The 18,408-nt window shown below is 43.7% G+C and overlaps 1 protein-coding gene across 1 annotated transcript in view; it reads right to left on the bottom strand.

Annotated features, from left to right (window-relative positions):
• Positions 1 to 78: 78 nt before the first annotated feature.
• Positions 79 to 18,408, bottom strand: part of LOC125455358 (synaptosomal-associated protein 23-like) — a 32,306-nt gene continuing 13,976 nt past the window's right edge. Inside the window, exons 2-8 of the mRNA XM_059649338.1 lie at positions 9,856 to 9,929; positions 9,159 to 9,200; positions 7,376 to 7,424; positions 6,171 to 6,288; positions 2,981 to 3,136; positions 2,431 to 2,575; positions 79 to 1,702 (exon numbers count right to left, since the gene is read on the bottom strand). Of these exons, the coding sequence (XP_059505321.1) occupies positions 1,637 to 1,702; positions 2,431 to 2,575; positions 2,981 to 3,136; positions 6,171 to 6,288; positions 7,376 to 7,424; positions 9,159 to 9,200; positions 9,856 to 9,912 (633 nt within the window). The 5' untranslated portion in view covers positions 9,913 to 9,929 and the 3' untranslated portion in view covers positions 79 to 1,636. The remainder of the gene's footprint in view (positions 1,703 to 2,430; positions 2,576 to 2,980; positions 3,137 to 6,170; positions 6,289 to 7,375; positions 7,425 to 9,158; positions 9,201 to 9,855; positions 9,930 to 18,408) is intronic.

The following is an 18,408-nucleotide window of genomic DNA, read 5'->3' as shown; positions in this document are numbered from 1 at the left end:
ACACTGCATGAATAACTTATTTTTAACCAATGCTTTAATCTATGGACCCAGTAATCCTTAATCCAGCACGACACCAAGTTTCACTTCAGTCACAATGACTTGAGGATGATTTATTTAGAAAAAAAAATTTGATGTTTTCAGGCAGTCAGGTTGCAGTTAGTAATCACATTATTTCTATAAAACGTTACTTACAATATTAGAGAAATGATTAAATGTGCAATATATATTACAGCAAGCCCCAAAGCACTGGAAATAGTTTGTGCAGTCTTGACCACTGCTCATCATTTTCTTTCCTGTACACAAGTAGTTGATAGCAAGTGATGACATGAAGCTGAGGGCACTCTCCATAAGAGATGCCCAAGCAGCATTCACACAAACACACACACTCCCTTCATCCCCACCTCATTGGCAGATTATTTCACTTATTTCCCACTTTGATTTCAGTGCTTTTTGGTATCTTGGTGGTCACTGATTTGACTTAACTGAATCAGAGCCCCCAAATGAGCCATGAAGTCAAGGTGGTTGTAGATTGGTAGCTAGAATCCAGCAACTGCAGTGCTCTAAGTACAGACTCATACACTAATGTCAAAGGCAGATAGGAAGGCCAAATAACCAGCAGTTTACAGTTGCCAGCAAGGCCCAGAAGGGGCTGGGGTGAAAAGACCATGAGAGATTAACAGTCGGTCAGTGGGGCCTATGCACTTTGAGTTTTGACAGGAAAATCTATGAGCAGGGTGAATAGGAAGACCAAAGCCATGAGGAGAGTTTAGAGTTTGATGGAAAGGTCCAGGGCCTGGTGGTTTGATAGAAAGCAGCATTTCTACAATCACTAGCTAGCAGCAGCACTTGTTCAAATCCTGTTCGATTACCCACCAAAAGTTACTATTCTCTCAATGTCCGAGTTCCAGCGGACTCATCATATCACTGTTTCTTCCTTCCCAGAAAGGAAATTGGGGCAGAATTAAAATACACATTGCCCTGCAGGAAAAGCACCATGGTAGGTCATATACAACCAAACTATTCATTTCTCATCCCTCCACAGCAATTCTACTCTCTGGGATTCCTTTGGCCAATGTAGTTTTTGTCTGAAAGTGCAAACGCCAGTTGGTATTGAAGTTGGCGGGGGAGGCAGGGTGATTAAGAGAAGAGAGATCAGATGAAGCAGTGTGTAAACTGGGACTGAGAAAGACATCAGTCTCCCAGATATTGCTGATTTGAACTGCCCATAGGTCCCAGTGTTAACCTCTACAGTTCTTCTCTTCTCTGTCTCTTCTCTCTCCTCCCCCCCCCCCCATCATTCCATCAATAGACATAAAAAACAGGTGCTGGGCATGTACAACGATTGAAGTGCTGCCAAAAGCCAGGTAAACTTGAGGCCACTGGGCTGGAAATAAGTCACTTTGGATACAGCCCTGAATGACTCCAGAGCTCAGCTTTGGAGACTGTACACTGATTTAAAAAAAATACCAGGAGTCACTTGGCACCAATTCAGATCCTACCCTAATTCAAAGATTTAGCTTGTTGGGAGATGCAGAAAGGCATAGTAAGGCACAGTGACTCCCATGGAAAAGGATGCAGAAATCAGACTGTAGGTGAAGCTGTACATTCAAGGCTAAGTCTGGAGTTCAGCTCCATATTAATTCTGGATGAGTTTGTTTGCTCTCTGGTTGGCTTCATCAATCCGAGCTTTGTTAGTATCAGCCTGTTGAATATAGAGACAGACAGTCAGCACTTGTTCATCTTGTGCACATACAAAATTTCCCTTCCCACTCCTAATTATCCACAGAGAACCAATTTAATTCAATTTACAAAAAACTGCAACTAAAATGTACACCACAACCCAACTGTATCAGGACAAGAGAAGAATTTGGGAATCAGTCAAGACTCGTTCCATCACTGTTGGATTTCGCTACCCTGAACTGATACAGTTTGTATGCCTTTTAATGCCATTTAATGCCAAGTTCTTCAAATCCAGGAAGCCCCGTGAGCTGGCATTTGGTGTATTTAAAAACTCAAGACCCATTCACACAACGCTGTCTCTGTAACAAGATGGACAGATTGTTCAGAGGTAAATGGGTTTGACCATTCGAACAACTGACAAACTCAAAGACATCTCCAAAAACCTTAACATATTTTACTTTTTCTATGAGGAATAGGTGAGTTTCCATGATGTAAACAGATATTTTTCCATAGTATGTTATATTTTCACTCATTCATCTATTGTTATTAAAGATGTAGATCGAGGCTGGAAGTCATCATTCAAAGGTGCATCCAGCAATTGTGGTAACTTAAGAAATGGTTTCCTGCTTATTACCTTGCTCTTGAAGAGATACTGGAGACCTTAGGGAACTAAGGGTTGCCCTGAAAGAGTAATCTAAATTTCAGAAGCCTTAGCAGTTTGGGGAAGGAGGTTGAAAACACAGCAAGTACCTTCCCAGAAATAGAGTCAATCTTTTTGTTCTGGGCATCGATTTCATTGCCCATGTCGATGGCCATATTTTTCAGGTTTCCAATGATACTGCCCACTTGCTGCAGGTTTTCTTCCATTTCATCCTCTCGAGCATCATTGGTTATCCTAAAGTGGACCCAAAATTGTCAGGTTATTTCACAAGTAGTTGGAAATTTGGTGTGGGTGCTTCTCCATCAGCTGCTCTTTGTTATTTAAGCAAAAATGAACCAGTGAATCTTGAGCAATCAGGGGCAATGTGGGACAGTCATTAAGAAAGAAGTGGATTCTCCACTCTGGATGGATGCAAAGGTGGCCCCAAAGGGAAGAGTGCAAAAGATAAAGAGGTCATGCCTGTTCTCGAATCAGGGATGGAAAGGTCATGTTGCCCCTTGCATACAAATCAAGATTTCCCCAGTGGCTGGTGATTAGGGCATTTGCTGATCCCAATGTGACAAGTGACTCACGCAGATAAACATAGCCAAGATGCTTATGCCCTGGACCCGGACAATGACGGAGCCCCATCCCACGTACCTGGTAATGTAGCCTTCTCCTTCACCACCCCTCCTGGCCATCTCGTGGTGATTCTGGATGTTGCCTGGCTGATTGGAGACTACTCTGCCCGTGTTCCCATCAGCATCGCTACCCCAGGCTTTCTTGTATGCATCCCCCATTTCAAAGTTCTTCACCCTGAGACAGAGACAATGTGACAATGAGTTCTGGATGTGAATCTTCGCAAAACTCGCTGACAATGAGTTTCGATGGATTGTTGGAGAGAGGGAGTGATCTCTGAAATTGTCCAATTGGGGTGGGAGCAGGGAGAGAGGAGGAAGAAAGCATCTATTTCATTGGCTAGAGAGCCCATTGGGACATTGAGGTTGTGAAGTGCAAAGTGCAAAAATCTTTCTCTTAAATGCTGAACGTGACTCCCCTTCATTTGCCCTCCTCCAGTAAAGGGTAGTAGAGTCAGCCTCATTAGGGGCATTTCAGCAGCTATTAGATAGGCATACGGATGATAGTATAAGGTGGGGTGGAGGTTAGATAGACCTTAGGATTAGGGTAAAAGTTCGGCACAACATCATGGGCCGAACAGCCTGTACTGTGCTCTACTGTTCTCTGTTCTGCACTGCAGTCTGGACTTTCCAAAATGGTCAAGCAGACTTATGCAATGAATCTCGGTACAACCCAGTCAGACTATTGAGAAATGACTAGTAACAATTTAGGAGAGATTATGCTGACTGCTTCATGAATTTGAGAGCTTTTCAGAAGACATCAGATAGAAACTGGAGTTCTGGTGATGTGCACAGAGATGCATTACGGCCGAGCAAATTGGAAACGATCTAAGAAGGGCAAGGGTTATAAGGTGGGGTTTGGTGCAAATCGAAGTATTTCTGAAGGGTGGGGAGGGGGCAAGATTAGTCAGCGTTGGGACTGGTTTGATATTTTGTCCAATGATCTGGAAGAGTAAGGCACTGATGTCAGGAACAAGCAACAAGGTACAACTCAACTTTCAACCTTTTAGGTGACTTTGATATGTCAGCATGGACTTTGTCTCTCATCTCTCTTGGTTGTATTTAGAACATTTTGGATTTTGATGATGTTGAATCAGACTGGTGCTTACAGTGCAGGAGATGTGAAAGCCATCACACTGGAGAAGTCCAGAAGGATGATGACTGCTGTTCTTGTCCTTAGTCTTAATCTCTTAGTGTGTTAGCTTTTTTTTTCTGAAATTACACTCAATTACCCGTTTTCTCAATAGTTTACTAGAAGAATTTCTCTGTTGGTTTTGATTATTCAACACACTGCTCATTCCCAGTTCCTTCTGTCTCCCACATTTAACATTTGGTTAGCAGTCCCAGTATTTCTCGTACTAATTTCCTTCACCTTTCTCCTTACACGTTTTGATGAACCTACGATCCAGACTGATGCACCAGGGCAGTAATGAGAGTTTGCTGCACCATTGACGGTCTTTCAAATGAGATATTAAACAGAGATACTTCCCAGAAGTATTGACTAGAAAAGCGCTAAGAACATTTTACTGCTGACTTCAGCAATGTGAGAGTTTTCAATTCTCCTTTCACAGGCCTCTTGAAACTATTTCAAAACTGAGCAGGGGAATCTTCCCTTGTCCTGGGGCCAATATTTATCCCTCAGTTAACATCACTGGGAACAGATCATTTGCTCATTATCACCTTGCAGTTGGCAGGACTTTTGCTGTGCATAGCTGCTTCACCAGTGACTATACTACACAATGTATTTATTGAAAATGAAGCACTTTGTGACACTGATGTTGAGAGAGGCAATACAAGTTCTTTATTCTAACGGCACAAGATTGCAACACTTCCACAATTACACAGGCACATAGCAGGCTCATGCAGCATGCAGTTACATGTACCACCTACTCAAACATGGACCAGGTCCCCAAAACAGCTGTGTTTCTTCATGACAGATTCCACGATGTATGTCACTGACTGGCTCCCGCTTTCCACTGAGGTTTATATTAAGGTTAATCTTCAACAAATGAAGCATGGAGGGGGGTGGAGAACAAGGTTTCAGGGTAGGGGGCAAATGAGAGAAGAGGAGAGAGAAAGAGAGACACAGCAAGAGAATGAACTCAAAAGGTCAGTCAATTAGGTGTCACTGATGATCCCAGCATTACAGAAAACAGCCTGGAGCTCTGCTCCTGGGCTGCTCACTGGAATTAGGATCCTACCAGACAAAGCTTGATCGGTTAATCAGTTAATGGATAGTGGTAGCAGAAGTTCTGAACATATTGTGATCATTAGAATTGATTGCTCCAGTTAGCTGAATGGAGAAAGAAGTTAGTTTGACACACAACAGGCCCAAATACTCAAATACACATCATGCCGGGTATTCACGTTAATTACAGCTGCTGTTCCAAAGACTGTACCTGGATCAGACTGTTTTGGTTTTGAGGCTAAATTCTGTACAACACACAGATCACATTTGCATAAAATTTACATTCATGTTCTCCTTGAGGCAAGTCTACCAGCAACTCCGAACACCACTGCATACTGTGACATTATGACTAAGACCACGTGAAGAACAAACAACCAGCAACAGAACGAGCTACACTGGCAGCTACTGAACACCATGAATACAAAGGTAAAGTTTCATTCACATTGTCCCAAAACTGAATCTGCCCGTATCTGTGTGAAACAGCCAGTGCCCTCAAAAAATTGCTAAGTCAATTCAGTCTCTTCACTTTAACATCAGAAATGTAACAATGATTCTATGACACTGACTGATGTTCTTTCTGGACTGAAGGCACTGCATTCTTTAAACACATTATGTACCGCCAGCCGCTGCTTAGACATTACCATCTGAGTCAGAGGATTGAAAATCCACGTCAGGGAACTGAACACATAACCTAGGCTAACTTCTAACATGGTACTGGAGTGCTGCATTGCCGGAGATGTTCAACTGAGGCCCTCTTGGGCGGCAGCATGTGATTATGTTGATGAAGAGCAGCAGACTTCAATCCCAGCCACTCTTCCTCAACCAACATCAGTAAAACAGATTTTCCAATCATTATCACAATGCTGTTTGTGGGAGCACTAACTGGTTCCATTTCCTACATTCTGCCACGTCTACAACTCTGTAATGTCCCAATACTGTGAAAGACATGATACAAAAATCTGGTGTGGTTTGGAACTGAGAGTCAGCTGGAAGCCATTCCCTGGCTATGCCCAGCAACACCTACCTACTGCAAGGACACACACATAGGCCACAGCATTTGGTGAGGTCAGTTAGGTTTTTCTCCGCCTCCCTCATATCCTGGTTGATCTGATCCAGCCCTTCATCAATGCGCCTCAATTGTTCTAAACAAAAAAAAAACCAAACAGCACATGGTCACAAGGTCAGCTGTACTGTGGGTTCTCTGCTTCCCTCCCAGCTGCCCCTGCCACTCCAAGTTAGCCACTAGAATCTTCAGAATGACCCCATGTGCCATGAATGAATCTCTGCTGGAACAGCCCAGAGTTTCCTTCCTCCTGGTGACTTCAGCCCCACACACACATGCATTATCTGTCCAGAATTACCTAGCAGCCCTACCAAAAGAGGCAAAATCTGCTTCCAAGTGTGAAAACCCTCAGCACAGATCAAGACTGTTCCACATGGTAATTATCACGTGGACAGGTGACAGTAGGCAACAAGTAACCGCTTCTTCTTAGGCTAGGGTTGATCTCCTTGGAACAAGAAGGGGGAAGATTTGATTAAGCCTAGTTGAAGTTAATGGGACTTAACCTTAGCAAGGGCAAAAAATTTTAAAAGCGATTGGTAGAAAACATACAGGGGTGATGAGAAAATATTTTTGGCCAGGGAAAGGAAGGTGTCTGATTCTCTCTTGCCTGCAAGGATAGTAGGGGCAGAAGCCCTCAACTCATTTAAAAGGCACCTGAAAGTGCACCTCAAGTGCTGTAACCTGCAAGGCTACGGACCAAATTCTGGAAAGTGTGATGTGGCTGACTGGCTCGTTTCTCAGCCTGTGTGGATGCATTGGGCTAAATGGCCTCTTTTAACGTCACTCCTGTTCAGCTTTTCCTCCCTCTCACAGGCCAGAGGTCGCCGCTGGCCGTAACTTCACTTCAATGTACGAGCCAAGGAGAGAGTAGGGTGATACTGGAACTTTCTGTCCACTGGACTGCCCCGCAGTTGAATGGGTGACCAGATCCCTGAATATAAAGTATTAGGCAAGGATTCTACAGGCACTAGAATCTGCCCTAACCAGCCTAAGGGTTGTAAAGGAAATCACAGCAAGATCACATTAATACCCCTGTTCCACCCTTCCCAACAAATACAAGCACATGCTAACCAGACCAGGGGCTTGTGCAATAAGAATGCCAGCCCAGCCTCCCCACGTAGCCCCAGCACCCTGCTGATGATGATCAGGCAGCACCACATACTCACCTCCCTGCTCATCCAGCATGATCATAGTCTTGCCACCAGCATCCCTGCTCTGAAACGAAAGGAAGTATCAGCACACCAGATGGTCACTTTCAATGAGATGAGTGGGCCGCACTGTAGCTGGGGTGCTAATAGATTGATTGTGCACTGCACAGTCACAGAACTCTATTCTCCACATCCATCATTAGATGCACCATGCCAGAACTAAATAAGAACAGTGCAGAGGCACCCTGGCTGCGTTTCCCCCAACATCCACGCCCAAAGTTTCATAGAATTCAGGAACCCAAGGATTTATCTTATTCACCTGCAGCTTCTGCTTCTGCTTCAAATTCCCAATAATAATACATGCTTGGTTGAGGGTAGGGCTACACAGGGACACTGTGCTAGCACTTCAAATACAACACTCGCCTGCACTAAATCTTTGTGCTGTTCTTTGTCTCCAATACTTAACCAGTAAAACCCATGGGATTAAAGTGATAGTGGCAGTGTGGACAGTGACTAAGGGGCAGAAGTAACTATTCACTACTGTTCTTTGCTTGTTCAGACTAGAGGGAAAAGCGCAATGGAGTCACCAGGGATCAGCGGTATTTTTGATTTATATTAATGACTTCCCATTCGGCATAAACAGAACAATCTTAAAGTTTGCAGGTGGCTGGATGGTCTGAAATTTGGTCAGGAGGATAAGGAGACGTCAGCAGTGATAAAACAAATAGGGACATGGCACATGACCTTAATATAGAAAAGTATGAAATGTAGTATTTTGGTAGGAAGAATGAAGTGAGGCAATTTAAACAGTACAAATCAAAAGCAGCTGCAGGAGCAGAGAATCTTAAGAATATACATACACAAATCCCAAAATATGGCAAGACAAGTAGATGGATGCTTTCTTAAAAAAAGGCTTTAAGATAGACAGAATAGAAAGGAAAGGACATTATATTAAACGTTTTATAATTCACTAATGAATGTGAATACTATAAACAATTCTGATCACCGTACAAAAGATGCAAACAGGATTGACGAATGGTAGCAGGGTAAGGTGGCAGACTGGGGATGCTTGGACTTTTCTAAGAGCAGGGAAGGTTAAGTGGAGATTTAGAACTGCTCAAACTGAGGAATCGAAATAGAGTAAATAAAGAAGTTGTTTTCACTTACAGAATACTGGGTAACAAAAGGATAGATTTGATTAGTAAAATTGAAACTAGTGAAAATGAAATGAGAATTGCACTTATTAAATGAGGCACATTACAAATGGGAATTGGATAGATATCAGAGAAGGCTGAATAGATAGGACAATAGCGATCCGAATAGCACTCGAGACACTGGATGACCACTGTCAGTTCTGTATTTTCAGAAAACAGTTTGAGAGAATTGCACAGACCTGGTGACCAGACTGTTCAAATGTTGGCAAGAGGATGTCGAGTGTCAAGAGTAAGGGGTGAGTCTAAACACAAGAGTGGCAAACATAGCCTTGTCGACTCTTCCTGAGGCCCCAGTTCAACCCAAAAGTCAGCAGAAAGCTGCAATAATTCGTATTTGTTTCTGTACTAGTAGCAACCACTACACTACGTGCAGGGCGAACACCAGTTGTATTATTAAACACTGAACAATGATCACTCTGTGGCACGACCCTCACAGATCCCAACCTGTGCCTTCCAGTACTAGCCTGACAGATCCTGTCACATTGTTCCATGACCCTCAATCCCCACCTCTGCGCTTTCAACCCAATATGCCCCATTGCCCTGCAGTCAGCATTGTAAGACCAGTAGAAGATATAGTTCAGCTTTACCTCCTCCGCCAGCTGCAGCATCCTCCTGGTACTCTCCAGGGACTGTGAAGAGAGGAACAGAAATTGTCAAGCCTGAGACACCACAATTCAACAATCCAACGGCCATGATAGTTTGCAACCCTGTACCTTTACTGGTTGAATCTCTCCTGAAACGACTGGCAGTCACACCCCTTTAGAATTTAAATAAATTGCTGGGAAGTAAAGCCAAAGCAGCTCTCACCAAACCAAAGACATCAGGAACATCCATCCTATGGAACAGGCCTGAAAGTTAGCTAATAATTGGAATGGGCAGCAAGTTGTTTGGGGGTGAAAAGCTGAGGTCAATATTGGTTAAGTGGTCCGAGAAGTAAGGTGTCCCTCACTTAGGAAAGGATTACAGGTATGGAAATGCCATCCCCCACCCCGCCAAGGATTCTGACAGTCTTGCACCGTCTGTCAAGTAACTCTTGCTGGATAATGATAGAATACTCAGCTACCATTAGCTGCCTACTACGAGTCGTCGAGATCTAACACGGGAGAATTCCTCACCAATCATGCCCCCCAATCTCACATCCAGAGAAAAAGGGGTGAAAAATTAATGGGGGGGGTGGACACAAAATCAATATAACCTGTTTTTTTCATAAAGACACAACTTCAGCCCACCTGACTCTTCCATAGCCTGTTTCAACTAAAAGCCCAACTCACAGTAGAGACTCACCTCATCCGTCACCTGGTTTGCTCGGACCTGTATGTCCTCAACAGACATGTCTGCCATATTGACTGGCCCCAAACCTGTATGGAGCAGAGAGAGACAGACACAGAGAGATGTGTGAAACAAAAGCCAGAGGCTCAGGGAGAGCAGTGCGCTCTGCTTCTTGACTGTGTGAATGTCACATATGAAAGTGGGGGCTCCGTGCCAGCTCTGTGCAGGTCTGGTGAAGATGTCGTGTTTATTCCTTTTGGGCCCTGCAATCACTTCCTGTGTGTAAAACGCTTCGACACATCCTGAAATCATAAAATACCACCTGAATCCGTGTCCATTCTGTATGACCCTTTGACAAAAACAATCATCCCCCAAGTCAAACTCAATCAGAACTCCTTTTCTTTGGTTCTGAAGCCAACTTAGTCATGTTTACACCCACTTCTCAGTTAGCTCTGGGGCTTATTTTGGAGCACCAATGCCTCAAATGATACAATACAATTGTATTAACAGATGGAGATTGTTAGTCACATTGTGAAAGTAGACCTTACATGTGGTTTTCACAACATGTGAAGCAGTCCCTTTCCAGTATGTGAGAGATGTTCACAGAACTAAACTTCCTGTCAGCGGTTCTGGAGTTAATAAGGAAGTGACCATTGTTCTTACTATTTCCTTAAGCAGTCTGTGTAATAGGCAGTGCCTCAAGTCATTCTACTTTGTACCACACAATAAGCCTGGAAATAGGCAACAAGGAATTCCAAATTGCAGCAGTGACCAACACCCTACTGAGACAGATAGTGCCACATGGGAACAAAACAGACAACCCAAAAACATACATGATCACAAGTGATCAGTAAACAGAATTTTCAGATTTCCAGAATGTAGCGGCTGATTTGTCTTGAGACCTGGGTGTAGCAGCAGGTTCAGCAAGCCAGGGAGATAGAGCAGTCACACATGTTTTCTCATTATTTGATTCAGAGATGTTAACACACATCTTCAGAGCAAGTGGAGCATGAACCTGGGTCTCTTGATCCAGACTCAGGGACACTACTAAAAAACCCTCAGAAGTTACATGGACCTACAAAGTATCTACAGTTATCACCTGAAATGGAATAAGGAATAGGTGATCAATATCAGTTAAGGGTTGATTGGGTGTTCACAGAAACCCTACAGCACAGAAAGAGGCCATTTGGCCCATTGAGTCTGCGTTGACCATCCAAAATGCATTCCACTCAAACCCAGCCCCTACTTTAGCCCCATAATCCCACATTTAGCATGGCCAATCCACCTAACCTGCACATTTTAGGACTGTGGGAAGAAACTGGAGCACCCAGAGGGAGAACACGTAAACTCCACACGGTCAGTCACCTGAGCTGGAATTGAACCTGGGTCCCTGGCGCTGTTTGGCAAGTGCTAACCAGTGAGCCATCATGCTACCTGTGTTGCTTGTATAGTTAACAGCAGGTAGAAATCAGTGGAGAGGGAGAGTGGGTAACTGTAATAAAGCTCTTACTTAAGACCGTGAATGCTTAAAAACATTTCTAGTGTATATCTACACCACTGAAGTAAATGACTCAGTATGGCTGATTTCTACGTGTACAAGAGTGAAATACTGCAGAAGCTACAAACCGCCACTACAAACGAAGTTCTGGAAATACTCAGCAAAGAGGAGCGAAAGAAATCAAGTTAGTGAGGGGGAAACAGTAATTATTCATTTGATGGTCAGATCTGTTAGATTACAGGTCTGAAGCAGTAACTGCATTTCTCTCTCCACAGAAGCTGCCTGACCTGAAAATATCCAGCATTGTTTTTCAATTCTAGTACATACCGGTATAGGTGTTGCACACGGAAACAGTTCTCAGAGTAAATGCTGATACTGCAATGGCTCCACCCAGTCTAATGATGTAACCCAATCTTCGGGAGCTGACAGTAGAGTTCTGCACAAGTGTCCAAAGAGAGCAAATGTATTCTGTATAGTTCCCAAGAGTCTTTCAGATTTACACCCGACCAGTAGTGTAAAGTGTACTTATTGCTGTCATGTAATAAACCATCTTGTGACAAAGAAAATGCCTCTTTTGTGTAGACTGATCACTGAACACATTATTAGAAGAGCCCTAGACACAGCATAGTCAAAGAGGTTTTGGGGCAGCCAACTACCTCAATCACCACAGTACCACGTACTGGCAGCAGTGGCGTAAGCCTGCTCCTACTGCTCTGCATCTCACTATCAGCACATGCCTCTATTTCTTTCGCTGTTAAGTTTATTTTCCAATGAAGCAAACAGAAGCGAGTGAAGCATTAAGATAGATTTAAAAAAGACCCGAGGGGCTTTCTTTTAACCGATATGTAATAAACTTCCAGAACAAATGGTGAATGCAGGTACAACATTTAAAAGACATGGGATAAATACATGAGCAAGAAATGTTTGGAGTGATATGGGCCGAGCGCAGGCAGGTGAGATTAGCTTAGTTTGGGATTATGGTTGGTGTGGGCTGGTTGGACTGTTTCTATACTGTATGATTCCAAACAGGAGTGAGTGAGACATCAAGAAATAATTGGTTTCTTCAATTGAAGAAATTGTGACTTTGTTTTTAAAACACAACCTTAGGAAGTTCCAACTTGCCTTACAATTAACGAAGTACTTTTGAAGTGTAGTCACAGTCATGATGAACAAACATCCTCGTGTTTTTGTAAAGCTTTCCCTCAAGTGCATCTCCACACTTCAATCATTCCTTATTGGATTTACTGGCAATTAGCTTGTAATTGTACTTTTTAGCTCTGGACTCCCATCACCAGTGGAAACATTTTCCCCTCACTGTCATAAATTTAAAGACCGAACACATCATGCGGCCTCAACCTACCCTTTTGCAAAGAGTGATCCCTAACTTGGTTAGCAAATTTACATGATCATATGACCAAAGCAGTGCACAATCCTCCAAATGTTAACCATGGTCTGTACAGTTTTACACAGTCAAGACTTGCATGTAACATAATCCCTGATATCTCCATACCCAACACGCAGCTTGTGATTATCATTGGGAGGCACAATCTGCACCCAAGCCAAGTTATGGCTCTTTTACTGAATTCTTAAACGGGGATTGCGGGCAGGCTATTCAACTGCAGGGAGCACTGTGATCAAATCAGAAGTTTTCTCATTCAAACAACAACTTGCTTTCGTGCAGCACTATTTATCTTGTAAACATTCCTAGGCACTTCCTAATTGCCTATCATTCCCTTTCACCATTGTGGGTCAACCCAGAGCACACGGACTGCAACAGTTCACCCCCTTCCCAAGGGCAACTGGAGACTGTAATAAATGCTGCCAGGCCAGTGACACCTACATTCCACAAATGAATAAAAAACAAACTTCTTTACAGACACCACACAGGCCAGGCTGGGGTCATGAAAGTATACATTTATCTGAATTCAGAGGATCTAATACCAAGCAACACACTCTAAGCATTTGGTTTCTCATTACAACCTCCACCTCCCATTTATTACAGATACATTTAATTTCTTAGAATGTTGCTTCCCACTATTTGATTTTTTGATTAAATTTTGTGCTCAAACAGAAACTCAACAAACACTCTCCAATTTAGAAACATGCAGTGTCAAGACTGCCTAGGACAGAGGCAGCATGGGGTCTAGCTACAGAGTCATGTTCCCTCTATTAAACTGATCATATATCTCCCTCTGCTTTCCATTTATTTCCAGTTTGAGAGAGTAAGGTCCCTTTGATGCGATCCCCATCAGGAACAGCACGACGAGTTAAATACAAAGTAAAGTTCTCTCTACTTTTTCAAATGAAAGTTATGCCACCACCCCACTCCCCCATCACCACATTTTTAAACTGCAAGGAAACTAAGTAAAACTCCCAAACACTGTCCCCATCAAACACTCCCAGGATAGCGACAGCAGATGGTTAAATGCAGAGTTTTTTTAAAAAAAATCACTCATCTTTTAAACCAAAAGTAAATGGAAAGTAATGCATTCTTGACACTGCCCACATCAAACACACAGAGGAGGGACAGCATGGGGCTAGCCACGCAGTAAAGTTTTAAAAAAAGCAAAGCGCTCTCTAATCTTTGAAACTGAAACTAAACATTCCTCTACAGTGTCTCCGTCAAACGGTTCCCAGGCAGGGACAGCACTAGGTGAGATATGCTGCTCTTGAAATACAAGTGATGAGAAAAATGGAGTAAAGATGGGGAGGGAGAGCAAAAGCACTGGGTGTTCTATTAAAGATAACAAGATGTAGAGCTGGATGAACACAGTGGGCCAAGCAGCATCAGAGGTGCGGGAGAGCTGACATTTCGGGTCTGGACTCTATTAATCTGTTCTTGCTTCTGCCTCAAACAATGAATTTAAACTCCTCTTTCCACAGTAGCATCACCTTCAAAGTGTCAGAAGCTAGTCGATTTCATTGTCACTAAGATTAAAACCATACAGTCAGCTGCCTCTGCCATTGGTATCTCTTTCAGTAGCCCATTGAGCTAAGCCTGCTCTATGGTTTCACAACAGCTCAGCCCTGAAAATTCATTGTTCTCTAGCTACTTCATGCTTGTCTGAGTTAACTGTGGCCATCAAAAACAAGGTCCTTGGTGCCTAATAGATACTGTTCAATCCTCACTTTCTCTCTCTCCCCTCCAATCTGCATTCATCATAAAAAGCAATCTTTTGCTCCCCACTTCTCTGCAACGCCAGCTTGCCAACCTCCCCTTCCTCTCCAAATATGCTTCCCTCTTTCCTGGAATCCATGGTTAAGTCCCTCCAGTTCCACCCCCTGAAACAGATCAGAACTCGCAGGTGATCCCAGTGTGACTCTGACAAGGTAAATTATCCTCTCTCATATGTACGCTGACTGGTCAGGTGACTTTCACGTCACTGAGCACACCATATGCCTCCAATACTGCTGTGTAGGACAGTATGTGTGTTTCCATTCTACTCTAACTACAACAGCTCCTTTTACCACTCCTACCCTATTACCAATGATTTTCCCAATAAGTTTTCCTTAGTTCTACGCTTGCATCTCAGAAATTTCATTGAAGAAACCCATCAGTTCCTATGTGCTGCCATCACCACCATTGCAAAGTCGTCAAATTGTTCGTCTGATAAGCAGAAATTTCCTCCTTCTAAATATTGGAAAGACTGCATTCCTAACCACTGACATCTTTCTTTTCCCTAGCAATTGGCTGTGGCTGTATCCACAACCTTGATTTCATTTCTAACTTGAGCTACTTATTGCCTATTCTTATCACTAGGGTCATCTGTCACAACCACCACAACCATGTACCATTACAACATGACTTGGTTCTCTGCAACTCTCATGTACACACTGTTAACCTTTAGACTCCTGGCTAGTCTCCCACTTTCTCTTTGCAACTAGAGGTCATCCAAAGCTCTCCTATCAAAGCTGCACCAAATAATGTTCACCTACCACCCAATGTTCACTAGCCCAAACCAGCTCCTGGTCAAACAATGCCATTTTCAAAATTCTCACTCAATTTGCAAATTCTTCCATGGCCCTCGATTCTTTTCATCTCTTCTAAGCTACAAGTGGTCTCCTGTTTCTAGCATCTAGAACAGGAGTAGGATTCAACTTACAAACAAAGTTACAGTTGTTTGGGGTAAAGTATTCAGTACCAAGCACCCCCTCAGAAACAGCATTAGCAACATTGATCAATTTTAAGTCAAGTGAAAATAGCAAGGCTAACAGATGCAGAAGAACTGAGGGTGGGGTAAAAACTAAGAGGGTGCTTTTACGTTTAAGAAAAAAAAAAGAGAGATAAAAGTAAATTCACCTCAGAAGCACAAAACAGAAGTCTCTCTATATAGGTGGGCCACCATTTTGGGAATCAGTGCAACAGATTCACAGACAGGATCCATTACACATGGGACATTGAAACGAAGAATAATAAGTGAATTTATCACTATGTTGGGGACCCTGAATTGTATGCCTTTGTTCTCTGTTTAAGCACACAAATAAAAAGGTTTAGGATATTCTTGTGAAACAGTGGTAGTGTCCCTCTCTCTAGGCAAATGAGTCCTGGGTTTAAGTCCCACCTGCGCCAGAGGTCATACAGTGAACTCAACTGGACTACAGCCAAAACAAATTTGCTGCGATTGGTAACAAAAATAACAGCCTTGTAAAAAATATCTGAGCTGGAAAATGACAGTAACATGCACAGGGTCGAGTAAAATACATGGAAATAGATGTGTACAAAATTCCAAAAACACCAGTACTTTGAACAATACACTCAAGGCTTCTCTCCTTTGAGAGAAAGGGTTATACAGATCCTTCCGTAAAACTTATCCATACTGACCAGATATTCTAAACTGATCTAATCCCATTTGCCAGAATTTGGTCCATAGCCCTCTAAACCCTTCTTATTCATGTACTCATTAAGATGCCTTTCAAATGTTGCAATTATACCAGCCTTTGCCACTATATTTGGCAACTCAATCCCTATACCTTCTGTGTGAAAGAGACGTCCCTCAAGTCCCCATTAAGTCTTAACTCTCTCACCTTAAACCTATGTCGTCTAGTTTTGGATTCCCTCAACCCAGGGAGAAAGGCCTTGGCTGTTCACCCTATCCATACCCCTCATGACTTTATAAACCTCTCAGATCACCCCTCAGCCTCTGACACCCCAGGAGAAAAAACCCAGCCCCAACATATTCAGAGTCTCTGTAAACCTGCCAATCCCAGCACATCTTTATCTTTTCGGAACCCTTTCAAGTTTAACAACACCTTTGCCATAGCAGGGAGACCAAACTCAAGAGGTGGCCAAAGGCATGGGCCTGAGCTATGCCTGTCTCTTTGTAGGATTTGTGGAACAGTCCCTCTTTTGCAACTACACTGGTACTATCCCTCACCTTTTTCTTAGCTGATGCATCCTCGTGCTCACGTGAGGAGCTCAAGCAGTTCATCAATTTTGCAAACACCTTCCACTCTGCTCTCAAATTCACCTGGGCTATTTCGGACACCTCCCTCCTATTCCTGGACCTCCCTGTCTCCATCTGCAGAAATGGACTCACCATCGACATCCCACAGCTACCTCGACTATACCTCCTCTCACCCACCCTCCTGCAAAAACGTTACCCCATACTCCCAATTCCTCTGCCTCTACCCATCTGATCCCAAGATGAGGCGTTCCACTCCCAGACATCCCAGATATCCTCCTACTTCAGGGACCATAATTTCCTCCTGCTCCACTGCCCCCTCCCAACGCCCTCTGTAATTAAGGATGCCTTCAACCGCATCTCTTCCATTTCCTACACTTCTGCCCTCAAACTCACTCCCTGCAACGGCAATAAGGATAGAGTCCCCTTGGTCCACCAACCTCTGAATCCAATCCATCAACATTTCCTCCATCACCAAAAAGATACTTTCCTCCCCAGTCCTGTTCGCTTTCCCCAGGAATCGTTCAGTCTGTTACACCCTCATCAGCTCCATATTCCCCACCAATCCCTCCCCCGCACCCAGTACCTTTTCCTCTGACCGCAAGAGATGCAACACCCTCCTTTACACCTCCCCTCTCACCTCCATCCAAGACCCCAGACAATCCTTCCAGATCTGGCAGAGATTCACCCGCACCTTATCTGACCTGATCTATTGAATCCGTTGCTCTCGAAGTGGTATCCTCTATATCAGGGAGACCAGACGCAGGCTTGGGATCCAGTTCACAGAGCATCTGCACTCTGCAAACGTCAACCTTCCGGTTGCCATCCACTTTAATTCCGCCTCCCACACTCCACTGATGAATTTTCCACCCTTGACCTCCTCCACTGTCAGAGTGAGGCCAAAAGTGAACTGGTGGAACAACACCTGACATTTCACCTTGGGATGTTACAGCCCAATAGCCTCAATAATGACTTCATCAACTTCAAAAATCCCTCCCCAGCCTGACCTAACCTGTCCTACACAGCTATCCGCTCCACCTTTCCCACAGACCAATCACAATAAGCCCCTCCCTGCATCCACCTATCACTATATCTCCTACCCTTCCTCCAGCCCCCAGCTCCCTCCATTTATTTCTAAGCTCCCCTCACCCTCCCCAGTCCTATCTAAGGACTTCAGCCCAAAAAGTTGACTTGTCTTCTCCTCAGATGCTGTCTGACCTGCTGTGCTTTTCCAGCTTCAAACCTGTAGACAGAGACCAAAACTGAATGCAGTATTCTAAAAGTGGCCTCACCAACATCCTGTACAGCTGAAACAGGTCCCAAACTCATTGCACTGACCAATGAAGGCAAGTGTGCCAAACACCACCTTCACCACCCTGTCTACCTGCAACTTCAGTTTCAAGGAACTATGCACCATCAGCCCTCGGTCTCTGTTTGACAACACTCCTCATGGCCCTGCATTAACTAAGTCCTGTCCCAAATTGCCTAACCAAAATGCTACACCTCCCATTTATCCCAATTAAAGTCATTTTGCCACTCCTTGGCCCTTCTGTACTCTGAGATAACCTTCTTCACTATCCAGTACACCACCAATTTTGCTGTCATCTGCAAACTTACTAACTATACGCCCTATATTCACATCCAAATCATTTATATAAAATGATAAAA

Source organism: Stegostoma tigrinum, chromosome 10 (assembly GCF_030684315.1).
Source record: "Stegostoma tigrinum isolate sSteTig4 chromosome 10, sSteTig4.hap1, whole genome shotgun sequence".
NCBI classification, from domain to species: Eukaryota; Metazoa; Chordata; class Chondrichthyes; order Orectolobiformes; family Stegostomatidae; genus Stegostoma; species Stegostoma tigrinum.
The sequence above is the reverse complement of the archived record's forward strand: the minus strand, read 5'-3'. Positions and strand labels throughout refer to the sequence as shown.